This window comes from Opisthorchis viverrini (assembly GCF_000715545.1).
Source record: "Opisthorchis viverrini unplaced genomic scaffold opera_v5_257, whole genome shotgun sequence".
NCBI classification, from domain to species: Eukaryota; Metazoa; Platyhelminthes; class Trematoda; order Opisthorchiida; family Opisthorchiidae; genus Opisthorchis; species Opisthorchis viverrini.
The window spans coordinates 511,110-535,261 of NW_008751913.1; the positions used below are offsets into that span (position 1 = coordinate 511,110).

The following is a 24,152-nucleotide window of genomic DNA, read 5'->3' on the forward strand; positions in this document are numbered from 1 at the left end:
GATGTCATCATCGGTGTGTTACGATTGAATAATCTCCTAATCAGCACCCGGAAATTTGCTCTAACCGACCACCAGAGTGCCAACGTGAGGAGGCAAATGAGTGACATCACGCCATAACCCCTAATCCACAGGAACTTTCATTCGTCTTCGGTGAGCAAGGCTAGTGTGTCAACAATTAATCTGAATGGACGTAAGAAATAGACTATACAAAATTAGGCAGTAAGGCATCAAGTCTCCACCACCATCTTCCTTATCCTCATCAGTTTTAAATCGTGTACGAGCTGTAGGTTGGTCCTAGCTACTGCGGTTCCGTTCATCAATTATGTTGGAATCGATAGCAGATATTTTTGGATAATGAATTGGATAGTGGTATTTCGGGAACTTTTTGTTATAGGTCTGGGGTTCGGGTAGCTACGCACTGATGTCAACAGCTTGGGTGCACGAGCGCCATTGGTTGCTTGACTGGTCACCTCTTGGGGTCTCCATCCGGAAAGACGACAGTTGCTGATTCGAGTTTGTTGGTGGGGAACCTTCGTGACTCACTGTCACGTCACTCTCTAACCTCCCTTACTGCGCTTCCACTCTGCACACGGTTGGGTGAAGACGACTCTTCGATCAATTCGGTTTGCCGATAGTCGAAGAACACGGTCAAGCCAGCGCAATTTAGGTCACATAACTAGTATGAGTCCATTTTCCCACACTGTTGAATGTATCTGAGCATTGTCCGCATATTCCTACTATATCCGATCACTGTTTCACAGATGTCAGTAGTCGAACACTGACTGGTTTTCAAATCTCCCGCTCGTAGTGTCCAGGTTGATAAACTGTATGACAGCGTAAGGTGCACTGCATTGTTACAAACCCGACAAGTAGACTGATGTCGCGTCGAGGACACGTGTGTCGAGACTACGGCAGTGAAGTAGCTGTCTTTGATGATGCCAAGATTTCATTTTTGACCAGAGCGTCAACCGGCGCAGATGTTCGCATCGAGTTACTCATCTGCAGCACAAACGAGATCAAAATAAAAATACAGGGAATACGGTTAAACTGCAGATATAACTTGGTTCTGTTGCTTGTACTGGATTGCTCTATATTAACTTTACTGATAGTCCGGTCAGGTTATAAATGGAGATCACCGGAATAAGCAAATCTGGACGGAAATTTTGAACGAGTACGTGTAGACAAAATAGTTCACGAGCGGTAGAAGTCTGGTAGGGTAGCAGCGACTGTAGTACAAGCTTCACAACCAACTTGCAGAGGCGGAAATCAAGGACAGGAAATCCTGGCATTCAATCTAAACATCACTTCACAACTGACGACGGAAAACAATAAAACTGGACACGGAGCTAAGATGTCTAGACAAATCGAACTGTGGGAGATTACAGGACAAGTGTTCGTGGTCGATATTAATGGTCAACGATTAGCGCATAGTCACGGAAGTGAGCTAAACGAAGTTCGAATCAAGGCAGGATAAGCAACCATTTCGACTGTCCTCAGTTTTTCGCACTGTGACCATAGCAATGCCTGCGCTTCAGGAACAGACTAGGGATAATGGAATTCAATCTAAACATCCCTTCACAACTGACGACGGAAAACAATAAAACTGGACACGGAGGTAAGATGTCTAGACAAATCGAACTGTGGGAGATTACAGGACAAGTGTTCGTGGTCGATATTAATGGTCAACGATTAGCGCATAGTCACGGAAGTGAGCTAAACGAAGTTCGAATCAAGGCAGGATAAGCAACCATTTCGACTGTCCTCAGTTTTTCGCACTGTGACCATAGCAATGCCTGCGCTTCAGGAACAGACTAGGGATAATAACTTCGTGGCCCACTTACTTTACGATGTATGATTGTCACGGTCAGATTGCTTTAAATGATCCCAGGATGTCCGAAACTTATTGGAAATAGCTAAAACCGCTTAAGGAAGATTGTTCAGAAAAATCGTTCAGCTGTAGCACCCTTTCGATGCCTAGAAGCCATGTCACCCGAAAGTCGCATGAAGGCTAGAATACTACCAAGTTGCCCAAAACTAGACAGGGGATGTCGAGAGGCAGAGGTTGGGTTCGAACCACGGACATTCCGGTCAGTAAATTCGCGCTCTAGCCACTTGGGCCATCTCGCCCTCGTTTCACACTCCTCAGCCAGATGACCGAGGTTTAGCTGTGCAGTTTTAGAGCTACGCCCGTGCGCGTTGTAGGCGCTCACGACCAGGCGACGATCACATGGTGCAACCACATGCGTCCGTAACATGTGGACCCGCTTCAGAAAGAAGGCCGAATCTATTACCAGAACATTCGAGAATCCAGTCAGCGGACCCATGATGCTCGAGTGAGTCCTAGAAGTGAAGCCGATCAATCACTCAACGTCGAACGGAGAGCCTTGATTCAATGTCAAAATTTCGCTTTGAATGCCGCGACGCCCCGGTAATTTTACGTCAGCTTGTTCATTATAAAGCTGTTGTATTCTTGTTGGGTTCTGGAGCCGGGGTTTGCAGCAGAATCACTTAAGATACGAACAGCAAACAAGTGTCAACACAGTCCCCCATATTGTGTTTTGCATGAAAAATAAGCAAGCAAGTAGGACGCCTTGATTCAATGTCAAAATTTCGCTTTGAATGCCGCGACGCCCCGGTAATTTTACGTCAGCTCGTTCATCATAAAGCTGCTGTATTCTTGTTAGACTCTGGAGCCGGGGTTTGCAGCAGAATCACCTAAGAAACGAGCAGCAAACAAGTGTCACCACAGTCCCCCATATTGTGTTTTGCATGGAAAATAAGCAAGCAAGTAGGAATTTCGCTAAATCTTTGGGGGTGAGGTTGCCGTCAGTACATGCGCACATACCTAGGCGGTTTCGACCGGTCACATTATCCATTGAATTGTTTTGTATTGAATCCTTTTATCACAAGATGTTCGAGGAATCTCCATTACATTATCGAACTGGTAGCAAAACATCTCGTGACCTCATAATTTACGGCAACAGTATATCACCACTCATGCACGTCGAGATCTTCCACCCTCCATTCGAGACTGAATAAAAGTATAGTATTAAAAATATAAACATTGTATTCGAGTATTGAAAGACAATTATAGACGGAAACAGAGCACGGAAGAATGATCGGATAGTTACGTCTAGTAGAAAGTAAGCCAAGATAAGAAAGAAAATAGATGCACACTGATTAGAATGGTGAAACTGGGACTCTGTGGAACGGTCGTAAGGCTGGAGGTGGAGGAGGAAGAGGATGGACAATAGTCTGGGACAATCTCCTGCGGCTGCACCAGATTCACCGCCGTATCCCAAGGCCTTGAGAAAGTCGCCGTTTGGTTGTGCATGAAATAGGCTTCCGTGGACAGTGAATAATGCCGGGGACGGTAGGACATAGTATGGGCTCGGGTAAACTTCCGCACAGACGAATGAAGTTGAGAAAAGTTATGCATATGGAGCGGACATTCTTTGGGCTGTGGTAGGTAAAGAACAGTCGAAAGACTAGTTAGAAGATTCTGGCGCGACCTTATGGAATATTTTGTGATGACCCTGTAAATTTGGTTGTAATAATCTTCCTTTGTCTCCATAAAGCGCTGTCTCATGCTGCTGTCCCTTTGAATATACCGTGGGGGGCTCAGCATGAAGCCAAGAAGCGATACAGAAGTTACACTATCGTCAGCAAGCCACAACACACAGGTACCTACAGACGCCTGAAACATAAATTTTCGCACATCCATGACATCCCGATTTAACGGCGACCATCAAGGAGGTCATGTTGACATTCCATGGGACTATACTTTTTTTTCGGAGGAGCACCCATCGTCCAGTTATCGGAACGTTGGTGTTTTTCACCACCAACCTAATCAGTAAGATGTCCCGTAACACCAACACGGTACAGCTTTTACTGAATCCCCAACAGTATTCACAACAGCTGCAGTTGTTAAATCAAAGCAAACTTCTTGGGTACCTTGGTCGGCTTCCGCTCACGTCATTTGTGAGCTCTGCTTGTTCCTACTTCGCCTTCGGAAGGTCCATCAGAACTCATATTTACCCTCAAGTTTACACAAGTAAAGGCAATGGCGCATTCTAAATTGATCATCAGTAATATAGTAATACATCCACGAGAACCTGAAATTCATTCCGAAAATAAGCGGTATTCAATCGCCTGTTCCTTTCACAGGAGTAGGTAATGCCAAGGTCGTATCTCCAACAGTGCAAGCGCCACCTACCTCTTTAATAGCATCCTACCTATACCTCTGCCATCCAACGTAGAACTAGGGATGATTTAAAAATCTCCTTATAGTGCGTTTCCCTTGTTCGTTGTTCCAAACAAACCAACTGTTTAATCGGACATTGCTCGAGATGATAAAATTGGATTCCTATTTCGATAATTGTACTAAAATGGAATCGAGATGCCCGTGAAAGTGTCCCTACTTACATTAAGCTTTGTATGCAGCGAGAGAATTAACTGACTTTCTCATATACAGTAAAACTAAGCTTCCGATGAGAACTTGTACCCAGCGTCCAGGAAGAAGCACCCTCAGAGTCCTCGTCACACCTCAGTAAACGGTGAACAAAACGGAACATCGGAGAGCCCTGTTATCATTTTAATCACGCTTTCAAGAACCGTTCTCCCATAAGAAGTGACAGCAGTATAAGATTGAAAAAGGTTCCAGTGTAACCTTCGAAACAGCCGTGTGTTGAACTCACATCACAGAACAAGGAACATTCCGGACAGACCAATTGTCCGTCTATGCTGAGTCCCTGTGATTTTAGACAAGCCTTCACACGGACCGTACTCCCAGGGACCACACAAGGAAGTGCGATCCCACCAGCCAATTCGATGACCAGACCGCCTTCAACGATGGAACAACGGAACTAGGACAAAAGAAAAACACAATCGGAGACACACATTAAACGCTACACTAATCCTTAGGCATTGTTCACAATTTGCTGACATTCTGAAGACTTCAGGGGGAAACGCTTGTATGGTTGTCAAACGAGTCATGTGAGTATGTGTTCTACGAAATCCCGCAACCAACTGAATGCTACAATTATTGCGAAATCATGAACAAATAATCGCAGTTAAATGCCCCTAATCTGTCTCCGGATATTTTTAGACAGTGCACATGCTCCTATTTTTATCACATCTAACTGTTTTCTATTTCATTCTCGAAGTGGCGGTTCTACAAAATGAAAACCATCCTCAAAAGAACTGGCAATATGAAATTCAATCTAACCATCCCTCACAAGATAGTAGTTGACCAGATGGTTTGGCAATTGACTTGGAAAAGTTCCGTCACCATTAGAGGAGACATCAGTGCACGGTTGAGTGAGTAGTTCCCCCAATTTAATCTCCAAATTATTGCCTATAGCCTCATGGTGTGCTTTTTTGCGTTCGATCGGTCCACCCTATACAATCCTTGTTGTCCAATGTTTCTTGTTGTGGTCCGACTTCATTACAAACGATGCTTCGTCTGGTGGTGGTTTCCACTCAGGCATGAAGTGGAAAGACGTGAAAATAGTATGACACCAATTTTATAAAATCAGAAGTCACTTGATCTGTTCATTCCAAAGTACACCTTCGGCCACGTTAAGCCGTACCCTTTTCGCCGTTAAATGTCAAAGTTGGTAAGGCATCGCTTGTGTAGCTGACAACCACTGGGATTCATGTTATTCGTTTGACTCCACCTCGGATTGACCCTATTACTTTGCGCGCTAGTGTACTCGATCCGCTGCTACCATCCATAAGATTGCGAAGTTATGCCATGAGTCGAATACCACGGCCAAAGAATCCACGTTTGTGAGCTATCTGACAGACATCGGAGGTGACGTGGTTACTAAGTTTGCTTCACCTGTTTATACTTATTGTAATTTCGAGACATATGTATGACATCTGAATGAGTAATTGTTCACGATAAATTTCTATTTAGATACTGGAACCAACTAACACCTCTTCTGTCATGCCTTCTCAGACTCCTGAACTTTAAGCAATTGAGTAGGCCTGCTCACCCAGTTTGTCTTTTTGGGATTACTAACTCGCTACTTGCAAATTTGCGAGTAACTCGTGTAAAATGAGTTCCAAGCAGCCAGGGTCAAAATATCGGACAACAGCGACCCTCAAATTGCTGCCAAAGTTACATGAGTGCTTGGATGAGGTTTCCTGATAATTGGGCCAGCATCAAACGTATTGAGTTTATATCATGGTTCAGTACCTGGCTGGGTAGAAATGAGTGCAATGAAAGTCTGAGCAGTTCAGTACGGAAGATCCCAAGTAATTAATACCTCGGAAAGTAAACAAAACTAAATGTAACGTTTAGTGAGAAGCGTTCATAATATTTTTAAAAAAAAACTTGAGGGAGAGTGCTACATCCTGTCTAAGGAAGAACTAATCACATTGCTGGCCACCCCTGGCCGAACGTTTAAGTGGACAACTACTGGTCGGAAGGTCACGGGTTCGAAAACCCAGTGGAGTTTCTTGAGGCGCACTGCTGATGATTCCCAATAAAGATAAAACAGGCTTCACGGCTTTTCAGCACACAGATGCACCATTAACATGGCGGAATTTCCGTTGTAGATCGTGAAATCTCCTCAAACTACGACCATACAACGTACCCAAATGACCTGAGAAATCCGGGCCGCCTGTCGGGCATGCCGGGAGTTTACGAAACGCCTTCTATCTGTTTTCCGGTCTTATTCTCTCAAGTTTACACCAGCTACAGAGCGTTCAGACGGAGGTTCATGCTGGTGACCCCAAACCGCACGTGACAATACCCACTGTGGGCAAGGGCCCACCAGCTGTCTACGATGCAACAGGCCTGTCCACAAACGTTCACCGTCCCATCTTGTACAAACCGCAGTATTTGCGAATGCTTAGGCCAATCCAACATATGCATTAGCAGACCACTCCAAACAGATAACTGTATGCTCTCTTGTCATATTGCCTATCTGCGATTTTCCATACGACAACCAGAAACCAATTCAATAAGTCTATAAATATTGTGGCTTCCGGTTTTCCGAATAGCAGTACGAGCTGAGCTCGGTTGTACGAAAATCCTGACGAACTGTGCTCCTTGTTTGAGTTGTTGGCTGCTTAGCGCGCCGAATAACTGTGTTATCCTAACCGTTCTCCTGTTCGGCTTTCATCTAAAAGATAACATATCATCATCACTCGTGTATTGGAAACTTGATCCATCTAGACATGTTCACACCCGAGTACATCAGTTGATGTATCTTCACATGCCCGTTATGAGTTTCAATGGTCGACGCAGGTTGGCACCACGAATTGATATTCCATATACCATGCCGAATAGTGAAACCGGATGTGAGTACAGTCACCTGTGGTCAAGTGTGATCATCCGAGGCCCATCAACAGTGATATTAAATATCGGAGCTCAATTAGTATACATAATTGAAGAATCAAGCGGTACGACGGTTGGTAGCCCAGTTTCACTACATGTTAGTTTACTTGTTCAGTGGAGAAGATCAGTAAGAAAATCGCACAGTAATCTGGGTAGGAACAGTCAATTGATGCACATATCTGTCCTCCCATAGTATGTATCGAGGTCTATTGCTGAAAATGATACATTTCCTGGTGTGACGGGAGTGCAACAAGCCCCCATGAGAGAGATAGCGTGTGTTACACAGCTAGACAGTGGGTCAAATTCACGCGTGAAAGTCCTGTCCAATGGTATATGCAGATCAATACTTGGCGGGCTGTGTGCATTTTGGAGGGAACTGGTTTAGTTTCAGCCAAATCTCGTTTCACTAAGGAAGTTCATTCAGACTTCGCTGTGCAAAGAATGGCAAAATTGAAGATTACCAAAATATCACAATACCGTCAGAACGGTAGAGCCGATTGAGCCGATGGTTGAGAGTGATAACTGGTTCGTGATGGTCCAGGTCAAATAAATGGGCTAGGCTGTCGGCAGTGTTTGAATGTACTGGTGTCCGGATAGAGGAACATTATTGATGGTCTTGCAATAAAATGCAGAAACGCAGGTGAAAGAACTAGGTTTCGGGTGATGTACCGAAATGGTTTTACCTTATTCGAACAGTTAGCTTCATAGACAGAGGCAGTTATTAGGAATGAGGTTTTGCTACCGCGAAGTAACAACAAATGACTTACTGAATAGCATCCAGCGCCCTCAACAGGCGATCCAAAAACCTGTTTGTTGTTGCGCAGGCGCCAGTGAGGTGAGTGTTGTACACAAATAGATTTCGGTGTAAATTGTTCCAGCCTGAAGTTATTTTTTGGTTCTGAAAAACAACAGTCGTAAAAAACCGTGTTTACGGCACCACCCGTGAGCAGATAAACGGTGTCCGATGGGAGAAAACAGATATCCATCATGGTATTTGATGGAAAACAAAACAGTCACTTGTCTGTTTGTGAAAATCGATCACTTCAATCGACGGGATGCCCAGCGTGCATCGGAAAAGCAAACAGTGGGGAGAGAACACCTCGTGAATCAATAGCTGCATGTTATTCAACAGTGTAAACTACTTTCTCACAACTGCAATAGAGATCTTAACCATATCGTAGGTAAACCGAAAATACAAGTGACACGGCAAGTTTTAGTACGTCTGAGCCAAGCAGTTCATAGGAACTCCTAGTAATTGTAGTCCAAAGAGATGGGAATGAATCCAATCAAGTAACATCCTATTTAGCTTGCTCCCTGTTTCATTCATACGAAGCCGGTTATGTGGGAGGTTATGTGGGTTATGTGAGTCAGGTTTACAGAGAGCAGGCATCGTAGTATGCAGCCAAATATCATTCGGAGCAATCTTCTGCCATACACACTGCCTAAAAACTCATCTTAAAATTATGTGTAAAGAAGCACGCATTCTCTCAACCTCTGTAATTTGGTTTAATCCTTTTTGAAGTAAAAAGCCGGTCAAGCATGTTTTATACATTGGGAACATGCAGGTCGAAGGGCATGGTAATGCATGAATAGGAATTCCCTATAGATATTCAGGTTTTTGAGTTGACCAAGTAATCAATACAATGTACTATCCTTTATTCAAACGCTTGGAGAAGGGAAGAACGCTGAAAACGGTACAATTTTGTCCTGTTTAGTAGTTCTAAAAGTGACTGAGCGGACTTTTTAGACAAAACCCCATGAGAACATCGTAAAATGGTGACTTAATTCACAATTAAGTGCGCGTTTAAAGTCCACTGGTCAAGTTATGATTCACACTACGAAGAACGCTGCCTTTTCCGACATGGAATAAGGCCCAGGAACTTAGAGTTATGATGACAAATCGCTCCTCTTTGGAATGCGGAATTTCGAAACAACCTGAAACCTGAATCATGATCAAGCATCGCCATAATGAGAACCGCTTTCGGCTAGTCTAACTACGTGTGGTTACGCAACCACACAAGACAGGAGAGCACAAACTCATCCCCAATTAAGACACGACAGCAATGCCCAAACGGAAACGTAGATGAGCAACAGACATAACTGATAGACCGAAACTCGAGAAGTAACAGATTCGATTGCACTTTGAACACGCATGCCCACAAGTGAGTAAAGCTATTTGAGTTTTCATCTTAAAAGTGAAATTTAGAAACAATATTCCCAAAGAAATAAATTTGACTAACTCTTAAATTCCCGGCCATGCGACCAATATGAAACTGATTGCTTCATTCGTTACTTATACAAATTTGATGAACTCATATGATTTTTCGACTAGCCGTTATAAAGCACCGGGGCTGAATTCGCGTTCTCCCTGTGGGTTTACCTCAGGATTTACGCGATACTCCGTGTCCGCATTCCGAATTCACTGTTTCCAAGATCACTTGCAACGAAGACCTTAAAAATACAAATCTCGGATTACATTCGGTCATTTTAACACAATCTTAGTTCTAACTTGTAATTCTGGTGGGGAGAAAGTAAAGTCCAATCCGAATTAGACGACTGTTGCCCAAGTCTGCTGCCTGTTGTCAAGGCAGCCATGGGCCAGTGGAGCACGATTCCTTGGCGGATTCTCCCATATGACGTCATTATGGTGGTCAGTCAGAAGTTCCAGTGAGACGAATGAAGCGACCGATTGCATGATGAATCTCTGAATACGAGAGAGTGTGGCCTGTGAATTCACAGAATAGTGACTCTGAGGCATCCCTCTGTGAGTTGGGCTTTGAAGTTTATTTCTCTGCCATATCCATAAGGCTCCTAAATGGCCTTTGACAGCCCACTGTTTACTTCACATCTCTTTTAGCTCATCAGATAGATGTTGTGTCAGTGTTTTCACCAGGGTTATGTTCCACCTGAACTCTAAATTGTACGCAATATAGCGAGCTGATTTGGTCCTAACGGATGACTGATAGACTGACTTGTGGTCAACTAAAATTAAGTGAAATACATTCATTTGCGAGTTGGGTTAACGAGAGGCTCAACTGAATTACTCGTTTGTGCATGGTTCTACTGGCACAATATTCAAAACGTCGGGGTGATTCAGTTTGTAAATAATTGTATCTCCTCGCCTTGGTGTTCGAGTAGAACATAGGGTTCACATAAGCTCAGGGACACCACTAATATGATGAGTCTCAAGACGGGGAAAACCGATAGTGGGCTGTCGAATGATTTTCACAAAAAACGTGTGGTGTAGTGCAAGGAAAATATACTTCCGTATCCTGAACATCACACCAAATGAAACGGTGTTTGTTCAGCATACTGAGATGGAGAATAGCATAAACGAAGGATTTAGTTGAGCCCCCTCGTTACCACCAGTGAAATCTGCAAATAAGTGTGCTTTAAAGTTTATTTATTTTTGTCAATCAGAAGTTATGTAGGTCGGCTTTACTTTGGGCAGCCTACTTTGAAAGACACACATACCAAATGCTGATCTGTCGATGGGGTTTTTTGGATTGTCGGCTTCAGTTGACTATTCTTGACCTATTACAATCAGGGTCGGGACTGCGCTCACCTGTATTCAGTGAAAACACAACTCCCAGTCATTGGACTATCTGAAGGCAGTCATCAGTATTCCGAGAGCAAGGTGACTGCCGCGGCTACTTGAAAGCGCTCTCATCTCCCACAAAATGACACAACCAAAGTTGAAGCTATTGTATGTTTGGAAGGGATCAACCTATCGTGCAGACCAGCGCATTGACTTTTGTTTTACAAGATTCTGCGCCACACTGTAGTTCAAAGTGAACTAGAATAGAATGAGGCTTGCGAGCGGCGGTTGCTAATTTAGCGACCGTTTGTGCGTTTATTCATATACGGCATTGCGACCGGATATCCGAAAGTGGTGACGAGAAAGCAGGTTTCGTCGAATTCAAAACCCGCAATAAACCCCCGATATCGTTCTGGTGTGGTTCTGGTTAGTTTCTTTCCAAAAGCCCTCGGTGATAACAGCCAACCAATATTCATTCGATAGATCATAAATGGTCAGATGATCCAATAGACTGGCTATAAGAGCTGAAACACGGATGCATACAAGCACATGTGCACGAGTGTGCAGTATGAATGTCAGTATTGAGCCATCGGTCATCAATCAGGATGGAGCGTACAAAGCGCAACTACATCTACGTTTTGGTTAATACATTGTACACTCACAGCTCGCTAGCATGGTTCATATGAAATCTTTCTTAGGGATCTGCGAAAGCACAATTCTGTTTTATGGCACTCAGGTTCGACGCGCAGACAAAACTAAACAGTACACTGCCGTGCATATGCATGTTTTCACACGTTTCATTGCGGCAAATTGGAAGTGGGGCTCGACTGGATCAAACATGTTCGATCCAGGCGGCACCAAGCATGAAATAGGACACTGTTGGGATCGCGGGTCCGTGTTTCCGTGCGTTGACTAAGCTACGAATGGCAAATGTCCGTTACGGTTTTGACCTAATAATTTTGGGCACATGTTGGAACCAATGCAATCCCACACGGGAGACAGACACCGCTAAGTTAAAAAAAAGGTTGTTGAATGGCTCCAATGACCGGTTGAGTAATCTTGATTTCAGGTCTTGAACATTTCAATTCAAATGCTCTCGTAAATAAAATCAGACCATACACGTAATTCTTAAATCTTCGTCTCATTTATATCGACCATTTCTAAGAACCTAATGCGTCCATAAAACTAATAGGATAAATATTGGAAAAAATTCGCATCAACTGCATTCGGAAAGGTGAAACGAAAGACGATAAAAGTGGGTCAATGCAAATTGATCTCACCTTTGTAATTGTTCAACGTGTGACAGTGTGTGTTAATTGTCGGCTCATCCAACTTTCTTTCCCATTCAATTTCCTAAGACAGAAAGAGAAGGATGGATAGTTGTACGCAGCGGACAGATTCATCAAAACGAGACAACATTTGGATTGGCACTAAGTGGAACTCGTCAAGGGTTGGGAAAGTCACACTCACAAACAATCACACAAACTGAAGGAAAAGGGTCAGGAAAGCACCCGAAAATAAAAACAGGATGATTGCGAATTGAAGATAACTTAAGTGTGATGGTAACACAGATTTCGATTGTGCATTGTCGCCTTAAGACCCATGTTTGCAGATGTTGGAGTGAGGAAATACGACATGTGGCAGTTAGGCACAAACAATATGGACAGCCACTTATCGTTTATCGGAGTCGTTTTTTATTAGTGGAATCCTCTGCCTAGAAACGGCCATTCAGAACCCTCTCATAAGGATCATTTTCCTTCTAATCAATTCAGTCATAGGCGGCTTAGGCATTTTTGAAACAATTAATCCGTTTTACAAGTTTAAATAACACAATGAAAGCAAACAGACTGGTAGACGCAAGCGCTTCGTACTATCTCGTTAGTACCAACTCCAATGAAAAACGGATTTCATAACAATCTTCGAGACAAAGATCACGAACCACATAGATCAATTGACCGAACAAAAGTATGGTCTATTGAACCACTATGTCCACCAAGGCAGCTTGCTGGTCACACCAAGCTGCATACGAACACAGAACAAAGGCTTTGATGGACTTATTGCAGCAGCGTCGGCAAACCTGAGAACACGTGAAGTTTGGAGGTAATGCATAGAAAACGCTGGGGTGAAATCACCTTGAGGGCTTGTGAACGGCAGATGTCTGACCGTAAAAGACTGTCGTGTTTTTCGTAAAGAACCCGCTGGCTTGAAACGGGTGACCCACAGTACAAACACCCTGCAAAAATCATCCAGATATTCTTGTGGATACTCATCAGAAAGAAAACAACCATGGATACGAATTGCTCGGATTACCGAGGACATGAATTAACGGTAGTGTCACACCTGTAACGGATGAACCGTCACACAAGAATTGGGCAAAATAAAATAATTGCAGAGTTTCTCAAGTAAATCAACATTTCATCATCGTGGGCGGCGTTCATGAGGAGCGAAATACTCGGAATTGGAAAGGACAGATAAAACGAGGGGTAACTGGAATCCATCGCGCGTGATCAGTCTTCTAGAGGCTGTGCATGGGTTGAACATGAGGTTAGCTTCTACATTTACACAACTTTATACCAAAGCGAAAACAATATAGAGCCATTTGAATTAGTAAGCATGAATGATGCATCAATCACTCACTTGCGCGACTGTTCGGAGTATGGATAAAAATAAACAGATGGACTTTGAATGCACTAGCTACATAGCCGTAGGTAGATGAAAAGTTGGTGGATACTGACGAAAAACCACCGCTAAATACAAGACCTTTAGAAAGCATTTTCAGGGTTGCAGATAGGTAATCATGGTCCCTAGGCTACACCAACTTAATTCGACGGTGAAGCCGGCTATGATGCACAATAACGTAGAGGAAAAGACCACTTTGACCATAACTGTGGGTTATCTTACTAGGATGTCCTACGATAGAAAGCTTAACTGAGTGACGCCATACAGAGTCACAGATTACTTTGAGTCGACAGATTTATAGGAATACATGATTCACATGCGTTGATGCTTCAGTCCTATAACTTGAAAGTATGCGCTGTCATGCACGACAGGGCCGTTGGATAACTTCGGTGAAGTAGCCGCGAAGAATGTGAAACTTACCAGTATGCGACGGATCCGTAACTCAGTAACCGGCTAGGTTTTACTGAAATTCGCCCATGCAGTATCTACAAAACCGGGCTCAGCAATGAACGGGGGTCTGACAGTCTTCATCTCGTGTTGGTTAGGGTAAGTACAGCAGGTTGAAGCTTAAGAATTAAACTACACTGACAGCCCCACAAAAGTTACTAACATGATATGTTATACTTATGACAGAAAAGCTTTTTTTTAAAAAATTGCTCTTCTCCAAATGGAATCTCAAAAACAATCAAGGACAAAGCAGGTGGATAGTCACGCTGTGATTTTCAGGTTTTGGCGTCCTTAAAGTGATGTAACGACGAAATATAGTACCGCCCCTATTCGCGATGTGGTGACGTCAGCCAGATTATCCTATTCGTTGCATGAAGCAGGGTGGGTGTGCGAATGCTGACGCCGCCCACCACTGTCATAACTGCTTTATCCGTTCTGTTTGATCTGAATACTTCTCCTTCTATAGATACTGCCTGTAAACATACCATATAAATCACGGAAAGTGACCGGCTGTACTTAATTTGGCACTTCGTATCGGCCAGTAAGACCACTAGACCCAATAGGCTAATCGGCCAAGTTGCACTACAACACGATACTGATATTCTATCGATTGACAGTTGCTACATTTTCGCAACTCGAACAACAGATACGAGTACAGCTACCTGGCTACAACACCTTCGCATACTAATAACTACAAGCTTCAGGTGACTCTTCAGTTGCTGCAGCGGGCTACAGCATTTGTTGTATAGTCCTAAGGTCCCGAGTTCATTCGACCGGATGACCGTAAACAGCCGTTCTCCTATCCAGTTGCCAAAACACTGGCCGTTTCTTATTTGTGGTAATTCCTTGTGCATATACGAGCAGCAAAAAACAATTTGTATCGTGAATTAAGAACTACCTTGTCAACAACTGCGTTTTAAAATACAGCGCAGCCCATAAAGTGGGATACTGTGAGTATTTTGTTCCTACTTCAGTATTTAGTGGTGGCGTCCAAGCATACTAACGGTATCCTGAGTTACATCAAATTGATGGGACATATTCAACCAGGAGTGTTTCCATTATGAATAATTTTGAGCGGCTGATATCCAGTCTATGCTGTGTTTGAATTACGATCAGTAACAAGTTAATGCTACAGGACCAACTTCCCTTCAAAAAGCCTTCTCATTCCCTGGAAACAAGATTTAAGTTCAAAAAATTCATTTGTCTTCGTCACAACGCACGTATTATCACATCAGAGATCCGGAATTCAAAAGAGTCAAGATCGAACGAAGATGTCCCTGTTGAAATTATCCACTTGATTTCTTTGCAACGTCAGTAAATTTTCCGCCTTGCTAAAACCGGAATCTATTAGACAGACCCACGAAAATTGGCGCATCAGCAGATACATTTAGGCGTGTTAGCGTGGATAGACAGTCAGCACCTGGTTGCAATGCTCAAAGATAAATATCGTTACAACATAGCTCAGTCGATGCTCACATCAAAAACGACGAAGGGAAACGGATCCGACATCTATAGTTCCAACCTCGAGTAGACGACATTGCTGAGTCGAGTGGCCATGCTGATCGTCAGCGATTGAAAATACGCTAAGAATGCAACCTGAATGTTCTACTGACGAACCTGGGCAAACTGTTATTAAAATATTTATGAGACACACTTCTTTCGCAAACCATTTTGCTCTGGGTACATGAGTCTTCATTCCACTGACTTACGACATCTTCGAGTGTGCATGCCCTGACCCTCCAAGATGTTTTACGGAGGACTTTGGCCATGAGGCCGGTAAAACCAACGAACTGGCGTAAAACAACTGGTGAAAACTACATTCAGTCGTACATTGATGGGTGATTATCGTACCGGTTTGTTTCAATAAGTGGAACTCGGTAGTTGGGCAAGTCGATAACAGAGATGAGACCGTCAAACACACGTATCGTGATTTGGTTTCTTCAAAAAGTTTCTTAGGAAGTTTCTTATAAATGGGAATGATGTGTTTCTGTCGACGATGATGACAAGTAAGGTAAACTATCGCAAATATGTCACCGTCGAAACTTGCAACCATCTCCACGTGTGTGAGAGTGGGGAAATGCTTACGTCTGATGTGTGGCAAACAGCTTGGGGAAAAACGATCAACGTACAGCTGAAACTCAAAATCAGCGTCTTCAGTTCTTAGAGAGAACTCCTGTGCAATGAGAATATTTTTATCCAAAAAAAGCGTTTGCAATAACGTTTTTTTTTTGCCGGAGACTAGGCGATCTCGAAACTCCATGCAATGAGAATATTTTTATCCAAAAAAAGCGTTTGCAATAACGTTTTTTTTTGCCGGAGACTAGGCGATCTGCGACACTCCATGACAACCGGAAATAGTGAAATCAGTTCTTTCGAGAATCTTATCTCAGCGAAATGTCCCATGACGCGTGACCTTTTGGTTGATTGCAGACGAAGTGAAATAAGAGCGTAATGCAGTCGTGATACGTGTTAGCCTCCCCTAGTTTCCAGCCAATCTCTGCCACTTACACGTGTATAATATTTGCTGCAACTCCAGATTGAACTGACACGAGGAATGACTTATAGACAAAACCAACGATAGCATTACAAAAGTTGGCCTCGTTGGGCCACAGGACAGATTCGCGTTGGAGTTGTTTTAAATGTCTTTTTATACAAGACCGTCAATGTAAAGGATTTCGATAAAAATCAGGTTTTCAAAGCTATTGTCCGAGGACTTTTGCTCTGGGATGCTGACAGCTATTCGAGCAAGTTACATTTTGAGTATTTCAATTCCCCCGGTTAGTGCATGCGTCACATCAGTTTCTACCGCTGTGACGCAAAAAGCGACACAAATACAGCAAAGACCAGGGACATTGCAGACATTCATCCATTGTTTGTAGTGCCAAAACAGCGCTGTAAGACGCTGTAAAAAGGGGGAGAGAACATAAAAGCAAAATTATCGTGACAAATTCAATCTAGTTTATTGGGAAACTGGACAACCGCTGGGTTCTCCAAAGTTAAAATAAACAGCGTGAGTGGAAGAAAATCTATTACTGAAGAAGAAGTAATTATAAAACATCACGATTCAATCAGTTTAAGCGCATTTGGACACAGCGTGATCCTGCGGAACTCCAAAACACATTAGAAATAGAAGCGATTTAGAGATTAGTTTCGCAGTGTTCCTAAGGCTAGACTAGCGAAGCACAAATGAAATTGAATGGAAGGAAAAGCAGGGCGTTGGATTATAGAATTACAACCATACAGAATGTAGTCGTATTCCGGGAAGAGATGAGTCAGGCTGAAAATACGTTTCAAGTTTTTTTTATCTGAAGCTATGGTTGCTGTCTGCCATGCGGTAAAAAGAACAAACTTTTCGACAAAATTTACACAGCGCGACGAAAGTAATTAAAGGCATCCGCTTCTCTTGACCATTCCGCTCTTGTTCAACTTGGAACATTCAACTACTAGACACAATAATCGAGACAGCTGTTCAGTGACCAAGTTCCCTTTGGTACGCCAAAATCCTTGAATCACCGGGTTGTATGTTGGAAGGGTTGGAAACAATAATAAGGCCATTATAATGACCCGAAAGTTTCCTGCCTTAAAGATGCACTCACATATTGGAACCCGTGGTGCTCACGGTCGCGATGCAGCGCTCCCGACTGCAGATAATACCCTTGATGAATTGTGCTCTCGATAAGAGCAACTGGTTGTCTAGTTAATATATATATATATATATATATATATATATATATATATACGATTGTAGCAATGAAGTGCTGAGAGGAATTGCTACACTCGAGCGAAAGCATCTTTCTACTCGCAAATAGTTGTAAATGCACTTTGTCCTGAATGTTGCGAACTGAACAACAGACAGATCTATTAGTATCGGAGGTTAGATTCCGAAAGGACGAACAGCCTGTTTACTTCGGGTGAGGTGATCAGCCATGTGGCTTTATTAAAGATGTTAACCGATGATCCTCAAATAGAAGGAACCACTCAATGGAGACAATTTTGGCGTTGTCAAGAAATTCGTTACCCACGAGGCTGGCTGTAACCATTCATAGATGCGCACATCCAGCCGCAACTGTGCCCTCGAACGTTCAGACAAGCTTCCAGGTAAGTACTGGACAAGAATCTCGCAACAGACCGGCCAGCAACATCAGAGCGAACAAGCCAAAGCGTACGAACAAGGGGGCTATTCCGAAAGCGCGCCATAAAAATAGAGTCGCTGGCCCCAGCACACCTTGATGCCAAAAAATGCTTTGATACCTAGCCCAAGGTGACATTCATTTAGCTCTCCTCTGGGTCGTAAAAAGTTCTCACCTTCATTCACCCAGCTGAACCATAACTAAGCTAAAAGCTTTGAAACTGATTTGTTTTTTAGCACAAATGTCAAAGCAGCGTGAATCCTGCGAGGTTATCTTGCTCTTACCACCTCTACCAGTTTTGTCCCCGGCTAAACGACGTTCATCTGTAGTCGCATAGAGAGTAAATAATTAAAGGTCATATGCGCAAAAATGTTACGACAAACAAATGGGATAAAACAAACCAGTGTCCGACAGTTCAGTTGCACTAACAGTTCAAAGTGATTAGGCTAGAATTATGGGTGATTCTCGGCCAAAAAGGTTGCCACTGGACAGCTACTGATCACCAGTGTGATTTTTGCAATGGGATATATAAGAGACCTCCAAAAACTGAAATGTTTGACCACACGTAGGACGAGGAGCGTGCTGTGCTTTAGCGTATCAGCGGACAATAGCGATCAATAACCGGGTACTTGGTTGTTCACTTGCAAAATCCGTCAGATATGGAGCGGTATTAGTGGGGATATAGTACATGAATATGATTTTTTCCATGGTGCGGCATGCTAAGCCCTCCATGTTAGGTTCAAATGTCTCCCTTGGAAAATTGGTTTTCCTCTGAGGTGAGCTTAACTCAGTTTAGGAAATCCATCCATCTGGTGACGGTCCCTCTCTAACTGAGTAACGGGAACCTAAGTTTTCATCACGGTGGGGTATACGAAAAAACTATTTTCAATACAGTGACCAGGTTCTTCTCTTCCTTGTTGGAAGCATTCTATCCTCCGCCATAAAAACAAACTGGGAACCAGGCCATTTCAACTTTTTTTCTCGGAGACAAACGAAGAGTCCAATATCAGTTTTGTGCAAACCGAATCCCGTTCAGGATCAAGAAATCGTGATGTTGCTAACCACCCCAACATGTGCCTTTTTGTACCAAGTGCTATCCAAGATTGTTTCTTCAACCCAAGTTAGTCAGGGATGAGTTCCCAAAATCGAGAGTGATGACGTTCGACACAAGAGTTGGGTATTTGAAACAAAAGGTATGGCAAAAGCAAGAAAAACGAAAGGATGAACGATATTCACAGCGTCTGGCTTGCTCATAAATCTTACCTGATAATAAGGACAGTAGTTGGCCAGGGCGATTTTCCCCCCGACTGTGTCAAGTGGCTTGTCGCGATCCGTTTCAAAACCACCAGCCAACTCTGGTTCTTGAAAAGGTGACGTCTTGAAAGACTGTCGCCCTTGCACAAAGTACACGTATTCCCGAGGCAGAGGCTTCGGATGATGTATCAGGTTACAGAAACCGTAGCTCACACCGTCCGGGGTGCAGCTCACCTGAACACCTGTATCCTCCGTTCGATGCAGAGGTGGTTGGATTTGCTGACAGAATGGGTTTATCTGACGACCCCTGAAAGTAAACATTTACAAGCACATTTGTACACATTGCAGGCAGAGGCTTGTTCCGAAAATTTATCGAATCCGGCCCTTCTGTCAAAACCGACGGAAAAAACGCTATTTTGGTTGACATGGAGGTCGCATCCGAGACGTGCAAATGCCGTTTCCCACCGAAAAAACGTCAAAACCGGAAGCACATGGGTTGTCAAAAAGTAAAATTTAAGTTTTGTTTTTCATATTGCGCGGTCAGCACTTCTAGGAAATATTTTGACTGGTTCTAGAAACGAACAATAGTTGCATGCATGCAAGGGAGACCTGCAAACGTCTCACCAGGGTAAAGATAGACTTTGACTTTGCAGGTGCATGCAAATAGCCAAACACTGAGCTCTATGGGATACTATGAACGATGAAACAAGTTGTACGTCGAAGAGGTCTCAGTAACCACATGAATGGCCTGTTACGATCACACAGTTGTGAAAATCTTCCATTCTGAAAACTAAGAAGCGACATAATCGTACTGTTTGTCATGAATTCAGGATAACATCAGAACACTTTGTCGATCAGAGCGGTAAAGTGGAAATGGAGTGCCTGGCGTTGACAGCACTTAAGGATGACGTAACGGACCACATAGCATACTGACTGCTGAAGAACTTTTAGCGATCTAAAGACCAGTCGTAATTTCAGCAGTTATCATCTTGACCAGCTAGTCGGCCTAAAGCGCAGGGGAAACAAATACTCACTCCTTCGGGTCCAAATGCATATTAGGTAGCAGGATTAAGTCTGAGAAGACACTTATAAACGGCATATTGTTGTTCTGGTCCGAGCAGTTTGATGATTCACAAATCAGTCGCTTGATCTGGATTTAAAAGTCGATTGTTCATAGTGATTCACCGATTCGTTCTCAAGCAAAGCAGAAACTAATGCGAATGAAATATACACTGCCATCAGGAGAGATCGCCACCTCAGGATGATCTACCGAGGACTGTATTAAACCACACAATCTTGAAAGGACGACATCCTACACTAGGACATGAACCATATTTTGCTCACAAGGGAAACTCACAAGGTAGGCACTCAACTGATCTGCAGATTCTACATCTCAAGTGCAATATCGGCAGTAGTACCACGCAAAACAGTGATGCATCAGAAAGAGTAGCGCCACGTTTCTTCCATACAAAATAAGCTAATTCATCACACGCCAGTTGCCTCACAGACGAGAACATAAACGATCACTTCATGACAGTTGGGTGAAGTTACCTATCCACAGTAAACAAATGTAGTTCCTTAAAAATCAGTACCGATAATGGGTAGTGCGCCCAAAATGTAACGAACAAACTTTGCCAAACTTTGTAGACACAGTCGGGTGAATTGAACTCGCTTTCGAATCTTCAAAGTCTCGGTTCTTCAAGCAGTCACCTGACTACGATCAACTAGTTCAAGCTGTTAGCCACGTGACGAGTTACACTCATTCTCGTTATCGTTGCATCCAAAAATTCACCAAGAATGAAAGCTGATTATTTTCGTAAGCTATTCTGATTACCTTTTACATTCGTCAAGTCGTCCACAAAGCAACATACGAAAATAAAAAAATCGTTCAGCTATAGCACCCTTTAGGTGCCTAGCTGCCATGCCACACGAAAGAGGCACGAGGGCTGGGATACTGTCAGGTTGCCCAAACCTAGACAGGGGAAGTCGAGAGGCAGAGGCCGGGTTCGAACCACGGACCTTCCAGTCAGTAAATTCGCGCTCTAACCACTTGGTCCATCTCGAAAACGAAGGGGAAGTAAAGAGCTTGTTAGTAGACCAAAGTTTTTAGCCAGTAAAAATTTCCACTAATGAACGGATATAAGGGGAATGAAAAACTCCTATTTTTGTGATGCCAACCGCTGAAATAGCTGACGTTGGTCGGATTCATTTGATGTTGATTATTAGACATCCGCCCGAACTTATGTTGACCACCTGTTGTTCACCGCAGACGAGTGGTCAAAACTTGCGTTTTGAAATACAAGACACGTTTCAACCTGCTTTGGAATTTATCAGCGAGACTGTAAGTATACGGGTGTGAAGGAACTAGGTTGAGTGCCTCTCAACTATATACCACGTACGCTTGGCCAGGGGGTGGAATCCACATACGCATGATGCCCATGCACGTGTCCCGAATCAAGAGGGATGGGAAATGCTTAAGGTCACAACATCCCCATGTACATCGACAATATCACAACGAACAGTTGAATGACAAGTGAAGGAGGCTTGTATTGATGAGCCGACGGGGTCTGAAAATTGTCACATTGTGTCTCAAACGCTCTGGTGTGATCTGATGTGAAGTTGGGGGCCTGGTCGGTTGCTTGCGAGGCTTGCCACGCAACACAGTGGTATCCTGTCACAAACTGTCAGTTTGCTTACATAGGGGACGTTGTTATATCGGATCTCCATCCCTTGTTAACTTATGTGACTATGCGAGGTATCTAGGATGTTCACTATGAGCCCGTCCCACTCATTTCGTCCGCGAGTCACTTTGCCGTGGGCGTACTGTGATAAACACTTGGCTTTTTATGGACTTACCATTCTGGAAGAACCAAGTTCCCCGTAATTGCTGTCCTAAAGCTTGAGTTTGTTGAATAAAATAACGCCACTGGCGGAGAACTCGGTACTGAAGTTTTAAGACAATCAAAATTTGGAAAGGGGTAACAAACCTGATACGTACTGCCGTAAGCCTATGGAATAGGTGGTTTGTGAATTTCCCTTCCGTGATAGATTATTTCCATCGCATTTTGTTTAATTTGTTCATTAAGATAAGCTTAGGACATGCATTCCGTATCATGGAATGCAAGAAGTTGTCAACGTATGTGATGCAGTAATTTTCTTTATATCGCTAACTGATTGGACTGAATGAACAGGGTCGAGTAGAGAGAGACGAAAGTCGGTATGTGTTGTTGTTACCTCAAACTATAAGCCTGACAAATTTCCCATTGACTAACGTGTCTAGTCTCCTTCGGAATTCTCCTGTTTGTTACTTATGAGTAATCCCCGTGAGATCTAAGGTCTATTATTTGGGGCATCAAAATCTCCAAAGGAAACGACAACCCACAATATCTTAAAAGTAATACACGGTTCCAAGTAACCTGAGGACCACCGATATGGACAGACAACAATTAGTGGTAGATGCTTCAGCTAGCAGCGATTAATTCCGAAAACCAGTTCCTCAGGACAAGTCCTCAATTTAGTTCCGTTTGTATAACCAGAATAGGACTAGGAAAACCTTGTGTGTGTGTGTGGAAATGCGTTTTTGTTATCACAAGTGGGCTTGCAACATCTGGTTTTTCAAGCTTTACGACAACTAGGGTGTAGTGGCGACAGGATCGACGTCTGTTTTCGAAACAAACGACACCAGATTGATACACCAAAACGCATAAACTTTTTGTCCTGAAGCAATTCTAACTCAAAGAACATAAAGAGACACGGATATTTCAAACCCACCATGTTCATTGATGCAAATTTTATACAGAAAACGACGGTGGTTTCATTCAGAGAACCAGTAAGATGTTGTTTTCATGCTTCGTTGATCGAATGGAGATTTGAAGATAGGGAAATTTGAAAGCATGGATTTTCACAAGCAGTTCGTACGTCGAACTTCTAGTAAACGCCTCAACAAGTATAAGGAAACTTTGTCTGCAGTCTCAACGATCTGATGCTGTGTCATATTTAGTTCGAGGATGCTTGACGGTATCTGCACAGAACTTTTAGAAAAAACAAAACAATGGTTTTCCCGACAAAATCCTAAACTTACGAACTTTACGAGCAAGCCAAGGAAGTACAATCGTTCCCGGCATAACTCATCCCGACTTTGTCGAAAGTTTTGTCCTCAGAACTGCGATCTAAAATTCCACTGCAAAAGGTCCGTCAAGGACAGACAGAGGTCCAGCTCGCAAGCTTGCATGCTCACGTCAAAGATCTCATAATCATACACTAATAATAATAATAATAATCATACTGTCATACTAAAATAATAATCGGTCAGCAGTAGCACTATTTCGGTGCCTAGCTGTGATACCACCAAAAGTGGAGAGAAAAAAGGCAGGGATTTAGTGGGAAGAAGACAAATGTCCTTCAAGGAAAATCATCAAGAATAAGGTGCTTGCATCCCTGGACAGCACTGAAATAAATGCACCTGAGCATCATTCGAATTAAGGCGCTATTAGCGCGATCGGCCCAGTGTCATTTGCGGAGCTCACTCGAAATCCCAGTACATAACGGAAAGCAAACTTTATCTAAACAATCCAGATAGAAAATGGTAGCATGCGTACCAGTAGTGTACTTTGTTCCGCAGAGTTTGAGCCACATGCAAGTAAGATCACATGGGCCCGGTAGGGAAAGTCCACAGATCACATAGCATTCAGTTTGACTGCAGCCACTTTCATTTCATGTCGCGCCTGTTCCTTGCACACTTTTCGCCGACAATAGA

The 24,152-nt window shown here is 43.3% G+C and overlaps 1 protein-coding gene across 1 annotated transcript in view; it reads right to left on the reverse strand.

The window, feature by feature from the left end:
* Positions 1-3,051: 3,051 nt before the first annotated feature.
* The window catches only part of T265_09116 (hypothetical protein), a gene marked incomplete at both ends in the record, with an annotated part of 50,758 nt that continues 29,657 nt past the window's right edge, over positions 3,052-24,152 (reverse strand). The window contains 5 exons of the mRNA XM_009175107.1: positions 3,052-3,460; positions 4,698-4,865; positions 8,116-8,246; positions 12,167-12,239; positions 19,406-19,703. Of these exons, the coding sequence (XP_009173371.1) occupies positions 3,134-3,460; positions 4,698-4,865; positions 8,116-8,246; positions 12,167-12,239; positions 19,406-19,703 (997 nt within the window). The remainder of the gene's footprint in view (positions 3,461-4,697; positions 4,866-8,115; positions 8,247-12,166; positions 12,240-19,405; positions 19,704-24,152) is intronic.